The sequence below is a fragment of the Rana temporaria genome, chromosome 3 (genome assembly GCF_905171775.1).
Source record: "Rana temporaria chromosome 3, aRanTem1.1, whole genome shotgun sequence".
In the NCBI taxonomy this organism is placed as follows: domain Eukaryota; kingdom Metazoa; phylum Chordata; class Amphibia; order Anura; family Ranidae; genus Rana; species Rana temporaria.
The window spans coordinates 337,273,841-337,291,888 of record NC_053491.1 but is presented as its reverse complement, the minus strand read 5'-3'; the positions used below and the strand labels follow the sequence as shown (position 1 = coordinate 337,291,888).

General features: G+C 48.5%; 1 protein-coding gene across 2 annotated transcripts in view; it reads left to right on the top strand.

Moving 5' to 3' along the window:
- Positions 1–492: 492 nt before the first annotated feature.
- LSM11 (LSM11, U7 small nuclear RNA associated) overlaps positions 493–18,048 on the top strand; it is a 21,672-nt gene continuing 4,116 nt past the window's right edge. The window contains exons 1-3 of one of the 2 annotated variants that reach the window (XM_040345074.1): positions 494–952; positions 10,382–10,521; positions 14,500–14,583. In XM_040345074.1, coding sequence (XP_040201008.1) covers positions 550–952; positions 10,382–10,521; positions 14,500–14,583 — 627 coding nt within the window. In that variant the 5' untranslated portion in view covers positions 494–549. Of the gene's footprint in view, positions 953–10,381; positions 10,522–14,499; positions 14,584–18,048 lie in introns of both variants that reach the window. The other variant, XM_040345075.1, reaches the window with a different exon arrangement.

Below are 18,048 nucleotides of genomic sequence, written 5' to 3'. Positions count from 1 at the left end.
ACGTGTCAAACTAAAATAAAGTAAAGTAAAGTGAACAATAAAATATATATATATTTTTAAAGCGCCCCTGTCCTCGTGTGCTCGCATGCAGAAGCGAACGCACACGCAAGTCCCGCCCACATATGAAAACGGTGTTCAAGCCACACATGTGAGGTATCGCTGCAAATGTTAGAGCTCTTGACTGTTTTGTTATTTTTTAATTCACTAAACTGTTTTTTCCCCAAAAAAAAGGCGTTTGAAAAATGATTGCGCAAATACCATGCGAGATAAAAAGTTGCAATGACCGAAATTTTATTTCCTAGGGTGTCTGCTAAAAAAACATATATAGTGTTTGGGGGGTCTGAGTAATTTTCAAGCAAAAAAAATATGATTTTTGCATGTAGGAGAGGAGTGCCAGAATAGGCCCAGTATGGAAGTGGTTAAACTTGGGTAGTGAGCACTAGCGCCCTCTATGTATCTATCAGAAAAGTTCTTTAAAGGCCAGCAGAGGCAGTGACGGCTGTGCGGTGTGATGCTGCCATCTAGTGTCCGCTTTTCGGTACTGCACACATGGAGCGGGAAGCTCCGGCGGGTCAGGCCCAGGCCGGGGTCTCTGGTGATCCGGTGTCCGGGGATGAAGACGATGTACCGGACAGCTGTCTGGATGTCAGCTCCAATTCCTTTGACCCCCTGCTGGCCCTGTACTCCTCCCGCACCCCGCTCCCTTTCCCCGAAGTCCGATGCTTCAACAACCTGGCCGAGTATGAGAGCTTCCTGCAAGGGGGCGGCCGGGGACGGGGACGGGCACGGGCGGCGGGGACGAAGAAAACGGGCAAAAAGGGGAGGAAACCGGCGCCGGACCCCGACAGGGTGGAGAGGCTGAAGAAGCTGATGGTGATCAAGCCGGAGGAGGAGGACAGACCCCCTAGAAGGAGAAGGAAGCCCCCCAAAAACGTGCTGACCCGCATGCCACGTGAGTGCAGCCATGTGGGGGGACTACAAGTCTCAGCAGCGCCCCCTGTGTAGGTGGAGGGACACAACATACATCACAACATGGCTTACACCTGTCTGTCAGCACAGGGATACAAGAACTCTCATGGCCAATAGAGTTAGGCAAACGGTTTGGGCTGAGCAAAAGTTCTGTCCAATCATCTCCTGTTCACCCATTTGGGGAACACCCAAATTTGCCTGGCCCTGGCATACAGCACAGTGCATTCTAAGCCCTCAGTAAACGGCCTCCTCACCCCCTCCACAATTGGCACGTTTCAGGGGGGAGCGGGTACCTCTTTTTGACAGGTACCCGTCGCCCACTTCCGAGAAACTGTGCTGCCGCGACCTCTGGGGCCCCCCCTCATTCCTCCGCCGCCGGGCCAGTCAGAAAGTGCAGCGCGCATGCGCAGTAGGCAACCGCCTATGAAGCCGAAAGGCTTCGCTGGCAGTTTCTGGAAAATTGTCTGGGGTGCTGACACCGCGGGATCGACGGATCGGTAAGTGTCCTAGTATTAAAAGTCAGCAGCTACAGTATTTGTAGCTGCTGACTTTAAATTTTTTGGTGGCTGAACTCCTCTTTAGGGAGCGGGCTGAAAAAGCTGGCTGCGGCACCCTTAACAACCGATGAGTCATCGGCTGTCAGTGGGCTTCCCGCTGTCAGCTGAATGAAAAAAAAAAATAACCTTGCTGTCAATAAAAAAAAAAAAAAAAAAAAACAGCGTGGTATCCCCCCAAAATAGCTGGTTGCTAAACGAGCGTTTCGGGAAGCTGGCCGCTGCGTCCTTAACAACGGATGGCTCATCGACTGTCAGCAGGTTCCACAATTCTGGGCTGTGGTTGTGGGGGTCTGCAGGCAGGGGGCTTATCGGACTCTGGAAGCCCCCTTTAACAAGGGTTTGGATAAGGGTCTGGTATGAATTTACATTTCCACCAGCAGAAGGCCCTCACCCATGCTTCAGTGGTGAACTGTTCCTTGGCCTCATCATTTCTATTGCTAGGCTATGGGTGCTGCTTGGGTTCTTCGGGCCTTGATGATGTCGGGACACTAGGCTGCTGGAGCATGAAGGAGTGGAAGCTGTGCGGACCAGTCTAGCTGCAGGAAGGGGGGATAAGGTCTGGTAAGTAAATGTTTTTTTTTTTTGTTCCTCTATACCAGTGATCTCCAAACTACTGGCTGGAGGCCGGATGTGCCCTTTGCTAGCCCTTGTGGCACTATACCTCCTGCTGCACTGAGGCATTATTCCTCCCACTGACCCTAACGTTGGGGCACCATTCCTCCCACTGACACTAACGTTGGGGCACCATTCCTCCCACTGACACTAACGTTGGGGCACCATTCCTCCCACTGACACTAGCGTTGGGGCACCATTCCTCCCACTGACACTAGCGTTGGGGCACCATTCCTCCCACTGACACTAGCGTTGGGGCACCATTCCTCCCACTGACACTAGCGTTGGGGCACCATTCCTCCCACTGACACTAGCGTTGGGGCACCATTCCTCCCACTGACACTAGCGTTGGGGCACCATTCCTCCCACTGACACTAGCGTTGGGGCACCATTCCTCCCACTGACACTAGCGTTGGGGCACCATTCCTCCCACTGACACTAGCGTTGGGGCACCATTCCTCCCACTGACACTAGCGTTGGGGCACCATTCCTCCCACTGACACTAGCGTTGGGGCACCATTCCTCCCACTGACACTAGCGTTGGGGCACCATTCCTCCCACTGACACTAGCGTTGGGGCACCATTCCTCCCACTGACACTAGCGTTGGGGCACCATTCCTCCCACTGACACTAGCGTTGGGGCACCATTCCTCCCACTGACACTAGCGTTGGGGCACCATTCCTCCCACTGACACTAGCGTTGGGGCACCATTCCTCCCACTGACACTAGCGTTGGGGCACCATTCCTCCCACTGACACTAGCGTTGGGGCACCATTCCTCCCACTGACACTAGCGTTGGGGCACCATTCCTCCCACTGACACTAGCGTTGGGGCACCATTCCTCCCACTGACACTAGCGTTGGGGCACCATTCCTCCCACTGACACTAGCGTTGGGGCACCATTCCTCCCACTGACACTAGCGTTGGGGCACCATTCCTCCCACTGACACTAGCGTTGGGGCACCATTCCTCCCACTGACACTAGCGTTGGGGCACCATTCCTCCCACTGACACTAGCGTTGGGGCACCATTCCTCCCACTGACACTAGCGTTGGGGCACCATTCCTCCCACTGACACTAGCGTTGGGGCACCATTCCTCCCACTGACACTAGCGTTGGGGCACCATTCCTCCCACTGACACTAGCGTTGGGGCACCATTCCTCCCACTGACACTAGCGTTGGGGCACCATTCCTCCCACTGACACTAGCGTTGGGGCACCATTCCTCCCACTGACACTAGCGTTGGGGCACCATTCCTCCCACTGACACTAGCGTTGGGGCACCATTCCTCCCACTGACACTAGCGTTGGGGCACCATTCCTCCCACTGACACTAGCGTTGGGGCACCATTCCTCCCACTGACACTAGCGTTGGGGCACCATTCCTCCCACTGACACTAGCGTTGGGGCACCATTCCTCCCACTGACACTAGCGTTGGGGCACCATTCCTCCCACTGACACTAGCGTTGGGGCACCATTCCTCCCACTGACACTAGCGTTGGGGCACCATTCCTCCCACTGACACTAGCGTTGGGGCACCATTCCTCCCACTGACACTAGCGTTGGGGCACCATTCCTCCCACTGACACTAGCGTTGGGGCACCATTCCTCCCACTGACACTAGCGTTGGGGCACCATTCCTCCCACTGACACTAGCGTTGGGGCACCATTCCTCCCACTGACACTAGCGTTGGGGCACCATTCCTCCCACTGACACTAGCGTTGGGGCACCATTCCTCCCACTGACACTAGCGTTGGGGCACCATTCCTCCCACTGACACTAGCGTTGGGGCACCATCCCTCCCACTGACACTAGCGTTGGGGCACCATTCCTCCCACTGACACTAGCGTTGGGGCACCATTCCTCCCACTGACACTAGCGTTGGGGCACCATTCCTCCCACTGACACTAGCGTTGGGGCACCATTCCTCCCACTGACACCAGCGTTGGGGCACCATTCCTCCCACTGACACCAGCGTTGGGGCACCATTCCTCCCACTGACACCAGCGTTGGGGCACCATTCCTCCCACTGACACCAGCGTTGGGGCACCATTCCTCCCACTGACACCAACGTTGGGGCACCATTCCTCCCACTGACACCAACGTTGGGGCACCATTCCTCCCACTGACACCAACGTTGGGGCACCATTCCTCCCACTGACACCAACGTTGGGGCACCATTCCTCCCACTGACACCAACGTTGGGGCACCATTCCTCCCTCTGACACCAACGTTGGGGCACCATTCCTCCCACTGACACCAACGTTGGGGCACCATTCCTCCCACTGACACCAACGTTGGGGCACCATTCCTCCCACTGACACCAACGTTGGGGCACCATTCCTCCCACTGACACCAACGTTGGGGCACCATTCCTCCCACTGACACCAACGTTGGGGCACCATTCCTCCCACTGACACCAACGTTGGGGCACCATTCCTCCCACTGACACCAACGTTGGGGCACCATTCCTCCCACTGACACCAACGTTGGGGCACCATTCCTCCCACTGACACTAACGTTGGGGCACCATTCCTCCCACTGACACTAACGTTGGGGCACCATTCCTCCCACTGACACTAACGTTGGGGCACCATTCCTCCCACTGACACTAACGTTGGGGCACCATTCCTCCCACTGACACTAACGTTGGGGCACCATTCCTCCCACTGACACTAACGTTGGGGCACCATTCCTCCCACTGACACTAGCGTTGGGGCACCATTCCTCCCACTGACACTAACGTTGGGGCACCATTCCTCCCACTGACACTAACGTTGGGGCACCATTCCTCCCACTGACACTAACGTTGGGGCACCATTCCTCCCACTGACACTAACGTTGGGGCACCATTCCTCCCACTGACACTAACGTTGGGGCACCATTCCTCCCACTGACACTAACGTTGGGGCACCATTCCTCCCACTGACACTAACGTTGGGGCACCATTCCTCCCACTGACACTAACGTTGGGGCACCATTCCTCCCACTGACACTAACGTTGGGGCACCATTCCTCCCACTGACACTAACGTTGGGGCACCATTCCTCCCACTGACACTAACGTTGGGGCACCATTCCTCCCACTGACACTAACGTTGGGGCACCATTCCTCCCACTGACACTAACGTTGGGGCACCATTCCTCCCACTGACACTAACGTTGGGGCACCATTCCTCCCACTGACACTAACGTTGGGGCACCATTCCTCCCACTGACACTAACGTTGGGGCACCATTCCTCCCACTGACACTAACGTTGGGGCACCATTCCTCCCACTGACACTAACGTTGGGGCACCATTCCTCCCACTGACACTAACGTTGGGGCACCATTCCTCCCACTGACACTAACGTTGGGGCACCATTCCTCCCACTGACACTAACGTTGGGGCACCATTCCTCCCACTGACACTAACGTTGGGGCACCATTCCTCCCACTGACACTAACGTTGGGGCACCATTCCTCCCACTGACACTAACGTTGGGGCACCATTCCTCCCACTGACACTAACGTTGGGGCACCATTCCTCCCACTGACACTAACGTTGGGGCACCATTCCTCCCACTGACACTAACGTTGGGGCACCATTCCTCCCACTGACACTAACGTTGGGGCACCATTCCTCCCACTGACACTAACGTTGGGGCACCATTCCTCCCACTGACACTAACGTTGGGGCACCATTCCTCCCACTGACACTAACGTTGGGGCACCATTCCTCCCACTGACACTAACGTTGGGGCACCATTCCTCCCACTGACACTAACGTTGGGGCACCATTCCTCCCACTGACACTAACGTTGGGGCACCATTCCTCCCACTGACACTAACGTTGGGGCACCATTCCTCCCACTGACACTAACGTTGGGGCACCATTCCTCCCACTGACACTAACGTTGGGGCACCATTCCTCCCACTGACACTAACGTTGGGGCACCATTCCTCCCACTGACACTAACGTTGGGGCACCATTCCTCCCACTGACACTAACGTTGGGGCACCATTCCTCCCACTGACACTAACGTTGGGGCACCATTCCTCCCACTGACACTAACGTTGGGGCACCATTCCTCCCACTGACACTAACGTTGGGGCACCATTCCTCCCACTGACACTAACGTTGGGGCACCATTCCTCCCACTGACACTAACGTTGGGGCACCATTCCTCCCACTGACACTAACGTTGGGGCACCATTCCTCCCACTGACACTAACGTTGGGGCACCATTCCTCCCACTGACACTAACGTTGGGGCACCATTCCTCCCACTGACACTAACGTTGGGGCACCATTCCTCCCACTGACACTAACGTTGGGGCACCATTCCTCCCACTGACACTAACGTTGGGGCACCATTCCTCCCACTGACACTAACGTTGGGGCACCATTCCTCCCACTGACACTAACGTTGGGGCACCATTCCTCCCACTGACACTAACGTTGGGGCACCATTCCTCCCACTGACACTAACGTTGGGGCACCATTCCTCCCACTGACACTAACGTTGGGGCACCATTCCTCCCACTGACACTAACGTTGGGGCACCATTCCTCCCACTGACACTAACGTTGGGGCACCATTCCTCCCACTGACACTAACGTTGGGGCACCATTCCTCCCACTGACACTAACGTTGGGGCACCATTCCTCCCACTGACACTAACGTTGGGGCACCATTCCTCCCACTGACACTAACGTTGGGGCACCATTCCTCCCACTGACACTAACGTTGGGGCACCATTCCTCCCACTGACACTAACGTTGGGGCACCATTCCTCCCACTGACACTAACGTTGGGGCACCATTCCTCCCACTGACACTAACGTTGGGGCACCATTCCTCCCACTGACACTAACGTTGGGGCACCATTCCTCCCACTGACACTAACGTTGGGGCACCATTCCTCCCACTGACACTAACGTTGGGGCACCATTCCTCCCACTGACACTAACGTTGGGGCACCATTCCTCCCACTGACACTAACGTTGGGGCACCATTCCTCCCACTGACACTAACGTTGGGGCACCATTCCTCCCACTGACACTAACGTTGGGGCACCATTCCTCCCACTGACACTAACGTTGGGGCACCATTCCTCCCACTGACACTAACGTTGGGGCACCATTCCTCCCACTGACACTAACGTTGGGGCACCATTCCTCCCACTGACACTAACGTTGGGGCACCATTCCTCCCACTGACACTAACGTTGGGGCACCATTCCTCCCACTGACACTAACGTTGGGGCACCATTCCTCCCACTGACACTAACGTTGGGGCACCATTCCTCCCACTGACACTAACGTTGGGGCACCATTCCTCCCACTGACACTAACGTTGGGGCACCATTCCTCCCACTGACACTAACGTTGGGGCACCATTCCTCCCACTGACACTAACGTTGGGGCACCATTCCTCCCACTGACACTAACGTTGGGGCACCATTCCTCCCACTGACACTAACGTTGGGGCACCATTCCTCCCACTGACACTAACGTTGGGGCACCATTCCTCCCACTGACACTAACGTTGGGGCACCATTCCTCCCACTGACACTAACGTTGGGGCACCATTCCTCCCACTGACACTAACGTTGGGGCACCATTCCTCCCACTGACACTAACGTTGGGGCACCATTCCTCCCACTGACACTAACGTTGGGGCACCATTCCTCCCACTGACACTAACGTTGGGGCACCATTCCTCCCACTGACACTAACGTTGGGGCACCATTCCTCCCACTGACACTAACGTTGGGGCACCATTCCTCCCACTGACACTAACGTTGGGGCACCATTCCTCCCACTGACACTAACGTTGGGGCACCATTCCTCCCACTGACACTAACGTTGGGGCACCATTCCTCCCACTGACACTAACGTTGGGGCACCATTCCTCCCACTGACACTAACGTTGGGGCACCATTCCTCCCACTGACACTAACGTTGGGGCACCATTCCTCCCACTGACACTAACGTTGGGGCACCATTCCTCCCACTGACACTAACGTTGGGGCACCATTCCTCCCACTGACACTAACGTTGGGGCACCATTCCTCCCACTGACACTAACGTTGGGGCACCATTCCTCCCACTGACACTAACGTTGGGGCACCATTCCTCCCACTGACACTAACGTTGGGGCACCATTCCTCCCACTGACACTAACGTTGGGGCACCATTCCTCCCACTGACACTAACGTTGGGGCACCATTCCTCCCACTGACACTAACGTTGGGGCACCATTCCTCCCACTGACACTAACGTTGGGGCACCATTCCTCCCACTGACACTAACGTTGGGGCACCATTCCTCCCACTGACACTAACGTTGGGGCACCATTCCTCCCACTGACACTAACGTTGGGGCACCATTCCTCCCACTGACACTAACGTTGGGGCACCATTCCTCCCACTGACACTAACGTTGGGGCACCATTCCTCCCACTGACACTAACGTTGGGGCACCATTCCTCCCACTGACACTAACGTTGGGGCACCATTCCTCCCACTGACACTAACGTTGGGGCACCATTCCTCCCACTGACACTAACGTTGGGGCACCATTCCTCCCACTGACACTAACGTTGGGGCACCATTCCTCCCACTGACACTAACGTTGGGGCACCATTCCTCCCACTGACACTAACGTTGGGGCACCATTCCTCCCACTGACACTAACGTTGGGGCACCATTCCTCCCACTGACACTAACGTTGGGGCACCATTCCTCCCACTGACACTAACGTTGGGGCACCATTCCTCCCACTGACACTAACGTTGGGGCACCATTCCTCCCACTGACACTAACGTTGGGGCACCATTCCTCCCACTGACACTAACGTTGGGGCACCATTCCTCCCACTGACACTAACGTTGGGGCACCATTCCTCCCACTGACACTAACGTTGGGGCACCATTCCTCCCACTGACACTAACGTTGGGGCACCATTCCTCCCACTGACACTAACGTTGGGGCACCATTCCTCCCACTGACACTAACGTTGGGGCACCATTCCTCCCACTGACACTAACGTTGGGGCACCATTCCTCCCACTGACACTAACGTTGGGGCACCATTCCTCCCACTGACACTAACGTTGGGGCACCATTCCTCCCACTGACACCAGCGTCGGGGCACCATTCCTCCTCCTACTGCCCACAGGCACTATGAAACTGAACACCACACCTGAGGAATTCTTTACTCTCACTGATGCCAAGCCTGGGACATTTTCCACCCCCACTGGCCACACTCCAGCCCCCCAAACGTCTGATAGTCAGTAAACTGGCCCTGTGTTTGGAGACCCATGCCCTAGACTAGGGGGTCTCCAAACTTTATAAAGAAAGGGCCAGCTTACTGTCCTTCACACTTTAGGGGGGCTGAACTGTGCCCAGTGGGAGTAAACAATGCCTGATCTTTGGTAGTAAGGGGAGAAATAGTTGGTGTCAGTGAGAGGAATAGTGCCCCATTGTTGGTGTCAGTGGCAGGAATTATGCCCCATCGTTGTCAGTGGAATCAATAGTGCCCCATTGTTGGTGTCAGTGGGAGGAATCGTGCCCCATTGTTGGTGTCAGTGGCAGGAATTATGCCCCATTGTTGGTGTCAGTGGAAGGAATAGTGCCCCATTGTTGGTGTCAGTGGCAGGAATTATGCCCCATTGTTGGTGTCAGTGGCAGGAATTATGCCCCATTGTTGGTGTCAGTGGAAGGAATAGTGCCCCATTGTTGGTGTCAGTGGAAGGAATAATACCTCAAGGGCCAGATAAAGGCAAGCAAAGGGCCACATCTGGCCCCAGGGCCACAGTTCAGAGACCACTGCCCTAGACCAAAGCAAGCAAGTAACCCTTGCAGTGCAGGCTCAGCCCTGCTACAAGGGATCATTATTTTTGTCGCTAAGAGTTGGGCTTTGATTTTCAGTGTATGATCAGCTATATAAGGTCCTGCATGGGGATGGTGCATGTTTACTCACACATGAGGCCCATTTTTATATTTTTCTGTAGTATATCCGCCTCCATGAAACTAGGTTGACCTTTTTGAGGTTTCTAGTTTTTTTGGTGATGCCGAGCAAATAAAGTGTGCAGAATATAATGTGAAAATGTATGCATAGTGACTACAGGGCAGCCTGTACAAGTCTTTTATCTCCATAACATAAATACCCTTTTGTGCCGACATCACCCCTACCTGTAATTACTACACCTCAATGCAGACTCATTTATAATACCGATGTAACTTTTGTATTTCAGTGCATGAATACGGTCCTCTGGGAATGCTGTATCGCTGTGTGCAGGAACGGTTAAAGGTCAACGTTCACATCCGTACCTTTAAGGGACTGCGTGGCGTGTGCTCCGGATTCGTTGTTGCATTTGACAAATTTTGGAACATGGTACTCCTTTACAATAATTTACTCTACAAGGCTTTGTTTTCAGGTTTTTGGCATTCAATGGTCAGCTGCTCCATGAAGACTTTCATTTGGACTCTACTCCCCTTCCCTCCAGTGATGTGACAAACAAATGGCCACTGTCCCCACCTATCACTGGCCTTCGCATCAAGGAGCGCAGTGATGTGATGTCTGCAAGCTCCCTTGCCATCTCCTTGGCTCCTTCCGGCTTGGGTGCCTTTTGCCATCTTGACTGACCTAGCCGGACCGACATAACTCCTCTTCATGCACACAGGAGTTCATTTTTTTTTTTTCCCTGCAGATCCCGGGATTGTACACCGAGCTGGGTCACATAGGGTTACACAGATCGCACTAAAAACTTGACAGATATTTGAATCCTTTTACTTTATCAAAAACAAACAAAAAATAACTATAAAAAATATGTGAAGTGCGCTGTCAAAATAAAGTACATAAGCTCATAGGTTTATATAATAAGTACCATGTGTATATGAACAATTGATACAAAGTGACAAAAAAAGAAACAAAACACAGAAAAAAGTCTGAAAATCAAAAGTCCTAAAATTATAACTGATGTGAAAAACCTCTTATTGATAACTTCAAAATAGTTGGTCTTTAAAAAAAAAAAACACTTCAGCCTTGGAAGATTTGGCTGCTCAATGACCAGGCCGTTTTTTTACGATATGGCACTGCTTCGCTTTAACTGACAGTTGTGCTTTTTTTTTTTTATCACAAATAGAGCTTTCTTTTGGTGGTATTTGATCACCTCCTGCGGTTTTTATTTTTTGCGCTGTAAACAAAAAAAGGGTCAAATTTTGAAGAAAAAAAAACCGCAATATTTTGTACTTTTGCTATAATATCCCCAATTTTTTTTAAAACAAGCAAATTCTTTCCTTAGTTTTGAAGCTGATATGTATTCTTTTACATATTTTTGGTTATAAAAATCTCAATAAGTGTATATTGATTAGTTTGTGCAAAAGTCATAGCGTCTACAAAATAAGGGAATATATTTATGGCATTTTTTAATTTTTTTTACTAGTAATGGCAGTGATCTGCGATTATATATTTTTTGTTTTTATAAATCGGGACTGCGACATTATGGTGGACAGATCGGACATTTTTGACCCATTTTTGGTAGAGGTTGACCGATATTTGGCGTTTTTAAATTAATCGGCATCGGCCGATTTGTGCTTTAAAAATGCCGATTTAAACTTCAGCACCGCGACTTGCAAAAAGCTTCTGTAATAGAAGTCAATGCAAGTTGCCTGAAGCTTCCCATAGAAGACCTTCTCTCTCTCCTGGGCAGCCTGCCAAATTTTAGAAAAGATATACAATGTTGCTACTTATCAATTAACTGAACACTGTGTAGGAGAATTCTCAGTTTAACCATTTAAAGGCTAAATCTTTTTTGACACTTGATGCTTACAAGTAAAAATCCTGTATTTTCTGCTAGAAAATTACTTGGAACCCCCAAACATTATATATATTTTTTTTAGCAGAGACCCTAGGAAATAAAATAGCGATTGCTGCAATATTTAATGTTGCACGGTATTTGCTCAGCGGTCTTTCAAACACATTTTTTTGGGAAAAAAAATATACTTTAACAAAAAAAAATAAACAGTAAAGTTAGCCCATATTTTTTTTTTCATCCAAAAGTTTATTACCTGTTTTTGTGTAAAATATATATATATATATATATATATATATATATATATATATATATATATATATATAAAAAATGTAATACACAAAAACAGGTAATGAAAACTTTTGGACGAAAAAATAAAAATATGGGCTAACTTTACTGTTTAGCCCAAAAGCGCCTGAAAAATCGGCTTAACATATCGGCCCAAAAAAATCGGCATCATAAATCGGCTATCGGCCGCCGCGATTTCTAAATATCGGCATCTGCCAGAGAAAAACCCATATCGGTCGACCTCTAATTTTTGGGACCATTGGCTATAAAAAAAAAAAAATGCACTGATAACTGTGTAAATGTCACTGGCAGGGAAGGGGTTAACACTAGGAGGCGATCAAGGGGTTAACGGTGTTCCCTAGTGTGTGTTCTAACTGCGGAGGGATGGGAGTGACTGGAGGAAATGACAGATCATGGTTCCTAGCTAGTAGGAACGCACGATCTCTCGCCTCATTGATTGGTTTGCACGAAAGTTATAGCATTTGCACGAAAGTTATAGCATCTACAAACTATGGTGTGTGTGTGTTTGTGTGTGTGTATGTATATATATATATATATATATATATATTAGGGCTGTTACTGATCAAAATTTTTCTGTTCGATTAATCGTTTTTTTTTTTAATCGATTAATCGACTAATTTCGATTAATTATAACGCACATACAGATTCAACTACTTTTAGCTGATCTCCTTGCAGGCTGATTCCCAGTGCAGCTACCAACCACTGGAAAAATGGATAGCAGGATACAAAAAACACACAAAGGCAGCGCTCGATAGGAATAGCATTAAAACTTTTATAGTCTTCAAGTAGGTAACCAAATAAATATTGCACTGGAGATAAAATCGATGTAGCTACATAAACTGTAAAAATGGTGTGAGTAATACCAACGGTACCAAAAGCAGTCATAAAAACATGTAGCTAAGTATGATACTGGTATAAAAATGTGTACAACGATACCACTGCTGAATCTAGATGAGGAGAGGTTAACATCAGTCCGTCTGCATGTAGATGTCCCATGAAGGGAACTATCACAACTCCCAGTGGATGGCTGTAGAATTCCAGGCAGATAGAGGGAAGTGATAGAGGGAAGTGTAACAGCCCTTGCGTGTGGCAGATAGTAAGGTCCCGCCGGCATGCAGATATGAAGGCACAGCAAAGGAGCCCTTCAGATGGACACGACAAGCCCCGCCGGTGTCCGTGACCTTACTGGATCTCCGACGGAACTCCCTGGAGCCCCAGAAGCCGGCGGAGAGGTGAGTACCAATCAAAAGAATTTTAATCGATCAAAAAAATTAAAGATTAATCGATTAATTAAAAGTTAATTTGCACAGCCCTAATATATATATATATATATATATATATATATATATATATATATATATATATATATATATATATATTATAGGAATTTTTTCATTTTGGACTTCTAGTGGGATTGTGATAGTGCAGGGGGCAATCTAACACTGGGGGGTTACTGACTAACTGCCGCTGACATCACCAGTGACAGTAATACAGTGATCAGTGATAATACACTTATTAGTGATATACACTTTTACTGTACTAATGACACTGGCTGGGTAGGGGTTAACATCTCAGGCAATCAAAGGGTTAACTGTGTGCCTAACAAGTGTTAATATGTCTAATATGTGCTGCTTTTTACTAATAATCACTTTTGTTTATTATCCCTGCTTTGCAGGGATAAGAAACAGAGACCGTTCTGTCTGTACAGAGCACTGTGTTAATTGTCAACACCAGGCTCTGGGCTGTAAATGGACACAGCCGATCAGTAGGTCCTGGCCATGAATCATTGGCTGGGACCTGCTGACAAACTCTGGCTGTGTACAATTAAAGCACGTGCACCCTAAATCTTGAGACAGGAACAACGTACAATTATGTCACTATGCCTGTATGGGCCCGCAAGTAGTTAAGCTAGGTGTAATAAAATGTAAGTCGGCCTTTCTGTGAAAATATTTTCAGTGAAGGTGTAAAAATTAAAAACGCCTCTGACCCATGGTAAATGCTTGGTGGCCATTGCTCAGGCAAACCAGGTCTGATAAGTTGGGTGCTGCTGACTAGTGAGGGTGCGGCCTGGGGGGAAGGTTCATCTAAACCCAAAGCATGCTGTCGGAGAGATAGTCCAGCCTGCGTGGCTAGCAGATAGCTGCCTTAGCTCAGTTCATCCAAGCCATGCCCCCGACACCTATTTTAAAAACGTAATGGTTTTGAAGTTATTTTGGATACACCAATTTAATTTATTGTTTCTTTTTCAGGCCATGGTCGATGTAGATGAGACCTATAGGAAGCCTGTCTTTGGGAAAGCTTTCTACAATGAGCCACAGTTGACGTTGACACGGGTAACTTATCCATCTATCTGCTTTAACATTCTGAAAGAGTAGTAGTAATAGTGCCTCACCCACTTTAATAAAATAATATCTTAATAGAATCCTGCAGAGATATTTCAACCAGGATCAGTGCATTGTGGATGCAGTGTGCAGGCTCTTGCGTTATTTACATCCCTGCCCTAGATCCGTATAAAGGTGCAGACCTTCAGTTATTGGACTGGAGGAAGTAAACCAATTGCAGATGAGGTGACATCACCACACTCGTGACCCGCACGATCTGAGTCCCGCTGCCACAGTGAAAGATGGGACTTGTAGTCTTTCCATTCGCAGGTCCCTGTGAATGGGTGATGTGGCCATGTGGATTGCAATACGCACAATTGTGCTGAATTCAAATATCCACAAGATGCCGTGATAAGAGGCACCTTGCAATGCAGGTTAGTGGGTAGGGTTGAGAAATGTGGCCATGTTGCATGTAAACATTTTTTCCCACAAATAGAGATTTATTTTGGTGGTATTTGATCACCTCTGCGGTTTTTCTTTTTTGTTAAAAAAAAAAAGACAGATTATTATTTTTTTTTTTTTAAACAAAATTTATATTTTGTTATAAAATGTTGCAAACGGGTAATTTTTGTCCTTCATTGATGTACGCTGATGAGGCTGCACTGGTGGGCACCAATGGGCTGCACTGGTGGGCATTGATAAGTGGCACTGATAGCTGGCAGTGATGGGCACTGATGAGTGGCAATAATGGGCACTGATAGGCAGCATTACTAGGTGGCACTTGTGGGCATTGATAGGGGGCACTGGCAGGTGATATTTTTGGGCACAGAGGAAGCAGATGTGCCTCCTTCCACTTCGGGACTGATGTCCCTTGTAAACAAGCCGGTGATTGGCTTTTTTCTCTCACGCTGTGAGCGTGAGGAGAAAAAAAAACAATTATCGATCCTTTTGTTTACATCATGAGATCAGCTGTCATTAGGACTGACCCCTTACATGGATCTGTGATCCACTGAGTCTCGGTGATCACAGCGTGCGCAAGGTACGTGCGAAGGGGAGGACGTCTATTGACGTCGTCCTGGATTTTCATGCCCGCGCTGTAGCCGTCGTTTGACTATAGCACGGGCCTTTCGTGGTTAAAGGGGATCTGTAACCACCTATCCTGACATTTCTGATGCCCAATAATGTTGTAAAATGTTTTTACTACTGATAAATTCTGACACAATATACTTTAAATCATATCCTTTTTTTCCCCCCATATTGACAGCCTATGCAGGGTAGCAATTGGATATCCTATGACCAATGTGTGCTGCTGGTATTTTCTAGATGGCTATATTTTCACTTCAAATCTTATATCCAGGCAGATGTAATAGCCAGAAATTAATACAGCTACAGTGCATCCGGAAAGCACTTCACTTTTTCCACATTTTGTTATGTTGCAGCGTATTCCAAAATGCATTTAATTAATTATTTTCCTCAAAATTCAACAAACAATACCCCATAATGGCAACATGAAAGAAGTTTGTTTGAAATCTTCTTTGCAAATTTATTAAAAATAAAAACAAAAAATAGAAAAAATACACAAAAACACAGTATAGGCGGTAATCAATTAAAAACAATTGTACTGTACATAGAAATTCATGAACATATATGAATTATGATGAAATGATCTGCATAAGAACCCCAAGGACAAGGTTGAAGGTTCCTGGAGATACCGAGCTGCTGAATCCAACGCGTTTCCAATATATGAATTCTAATATCTTCTTCGGGAATAACCGCATCTATGTACATGCATTTGCTTAGATGTAAACCAGCCCCTTCATCTGAAACCTTCGCCCGGGTCCACTAGTCCTTACACAGCATGAGGAATCCAAGAACACAAGGTTCAATTTGAATTGCAAACAAACAATAGGAATATCCCAAAAGACCTCCCTCACAGCAGAACCATATGAGGTAGAAATGGACAAAATACTGTGTTCTTAGAAAAAAAAAACAACAAACAACCATAGTTGGAGAACCCCCCACAATGCCCCATCATTGTCAGTGGGAAAATAGTATGCTGTATCAGTTGGAGGCCTAGTGCCCCAAGGGCCAGATAAAAGAAAGCAGAGGTCCGCATCCGGGCCATAGTTTGGAGACCACTGCTCCAGACATTCAGGCCAAAGAGTTCAAACTTTGTTTCATCAGACCAGAGAATTTTGTTTCTGAGAGTGCTTCAGGTGGCTTTTGGCAAACTCCTGGTTGGCTGTCATGTGCCTTTTTTACTGAGGAGTGGCCTCCGTCTGGCCACTCTACAGGCCTGATTGGTGGAGTGCACCAGAGATGGTTGTTCTTCTGGAAGGTTCTCCTCTCTCAGAAAAATGCTGGAGCTCTGTCAGAGTGACCATCAGGTTTTTGGTCCTGTCTAAGGCTCTTATCCCCCGTTCTCTCAGTTTGGCCGAGCAGCCCACTCTAGGAACAGTCCTGGTAGTTCCAAACTTCTTCCATTTACGGAAGATAGAGGCCACTATGCTCGTTGGGATCTTCAATGCTTCAGAAAGGTTTCTGTACCCTTCCCCAGATCTGTGCCTCCATACAATCCTGTCTCGGAGGTCTACAGACAATTCCTTGGACTTCATGGCCTGGTTTGAGCTCTGACATGTACTATTAACTGTGTGACCTTTATATAGACAGGTGTGTGCCTTTCCAAATAATGTCCAATAAACTGAACATACCACAGGTGGACTCTAGTCAAGCTGTAGAAACATCTCAAGGATGATCAGTTGAAAGGGGATGCACCTGAGCTAAATGTTTTAACGTCCTGGTAATGGGACTTCTGTACACGTGTGAGATATATATATATATATATATACACAGGGCTTTTTTTCAGGGGGAACTTGGGGGAACTCCGTTCCACCACCTTTGGCTCAGACCCTTTGGTGCCCGCTCACCACAATTACTTGTAAACACAGAAGTCTGGTTTCTGTGTTTACACGTGACAGCTCTGCACTCTGTGTGTAACCCCCCTGAACTCTGCACACTGTATGGAATGCAATCCTGGTATTTAATGCCCCTTTAAGACCCTTCTACTGTTTGTGAAATCTGAACAGGGTCGTGGTTGAGTTCCTGCACCTATTTTCTGAGAAAAAAAGCCATATATATATATATATATATATATATATATATTTTTTTTTTTTTATATATAAATTTGCAAAGATTTTAAACAAACATCTTTCACGTTGTCATTATGGGGTATTGTTTGTAGAATTTTGAGGAAAATAATAAATTTAATCCATTTTGGAATAGGGCTGTAACATAACAAAATGTGGAAAAAGTGAAGCGCTGTGAATATTTTCTGGATGCACTGTATCTATTCATGAATTGATACATCATAAAATGTATTTATTGAATGCAACTAGTGTAAATACCTAAATTTCACTTGGTATTGGCCTCTTGCAATTTCATGAACAGCAGCACTCAGACTGGGAAAGAGAGGGGCAG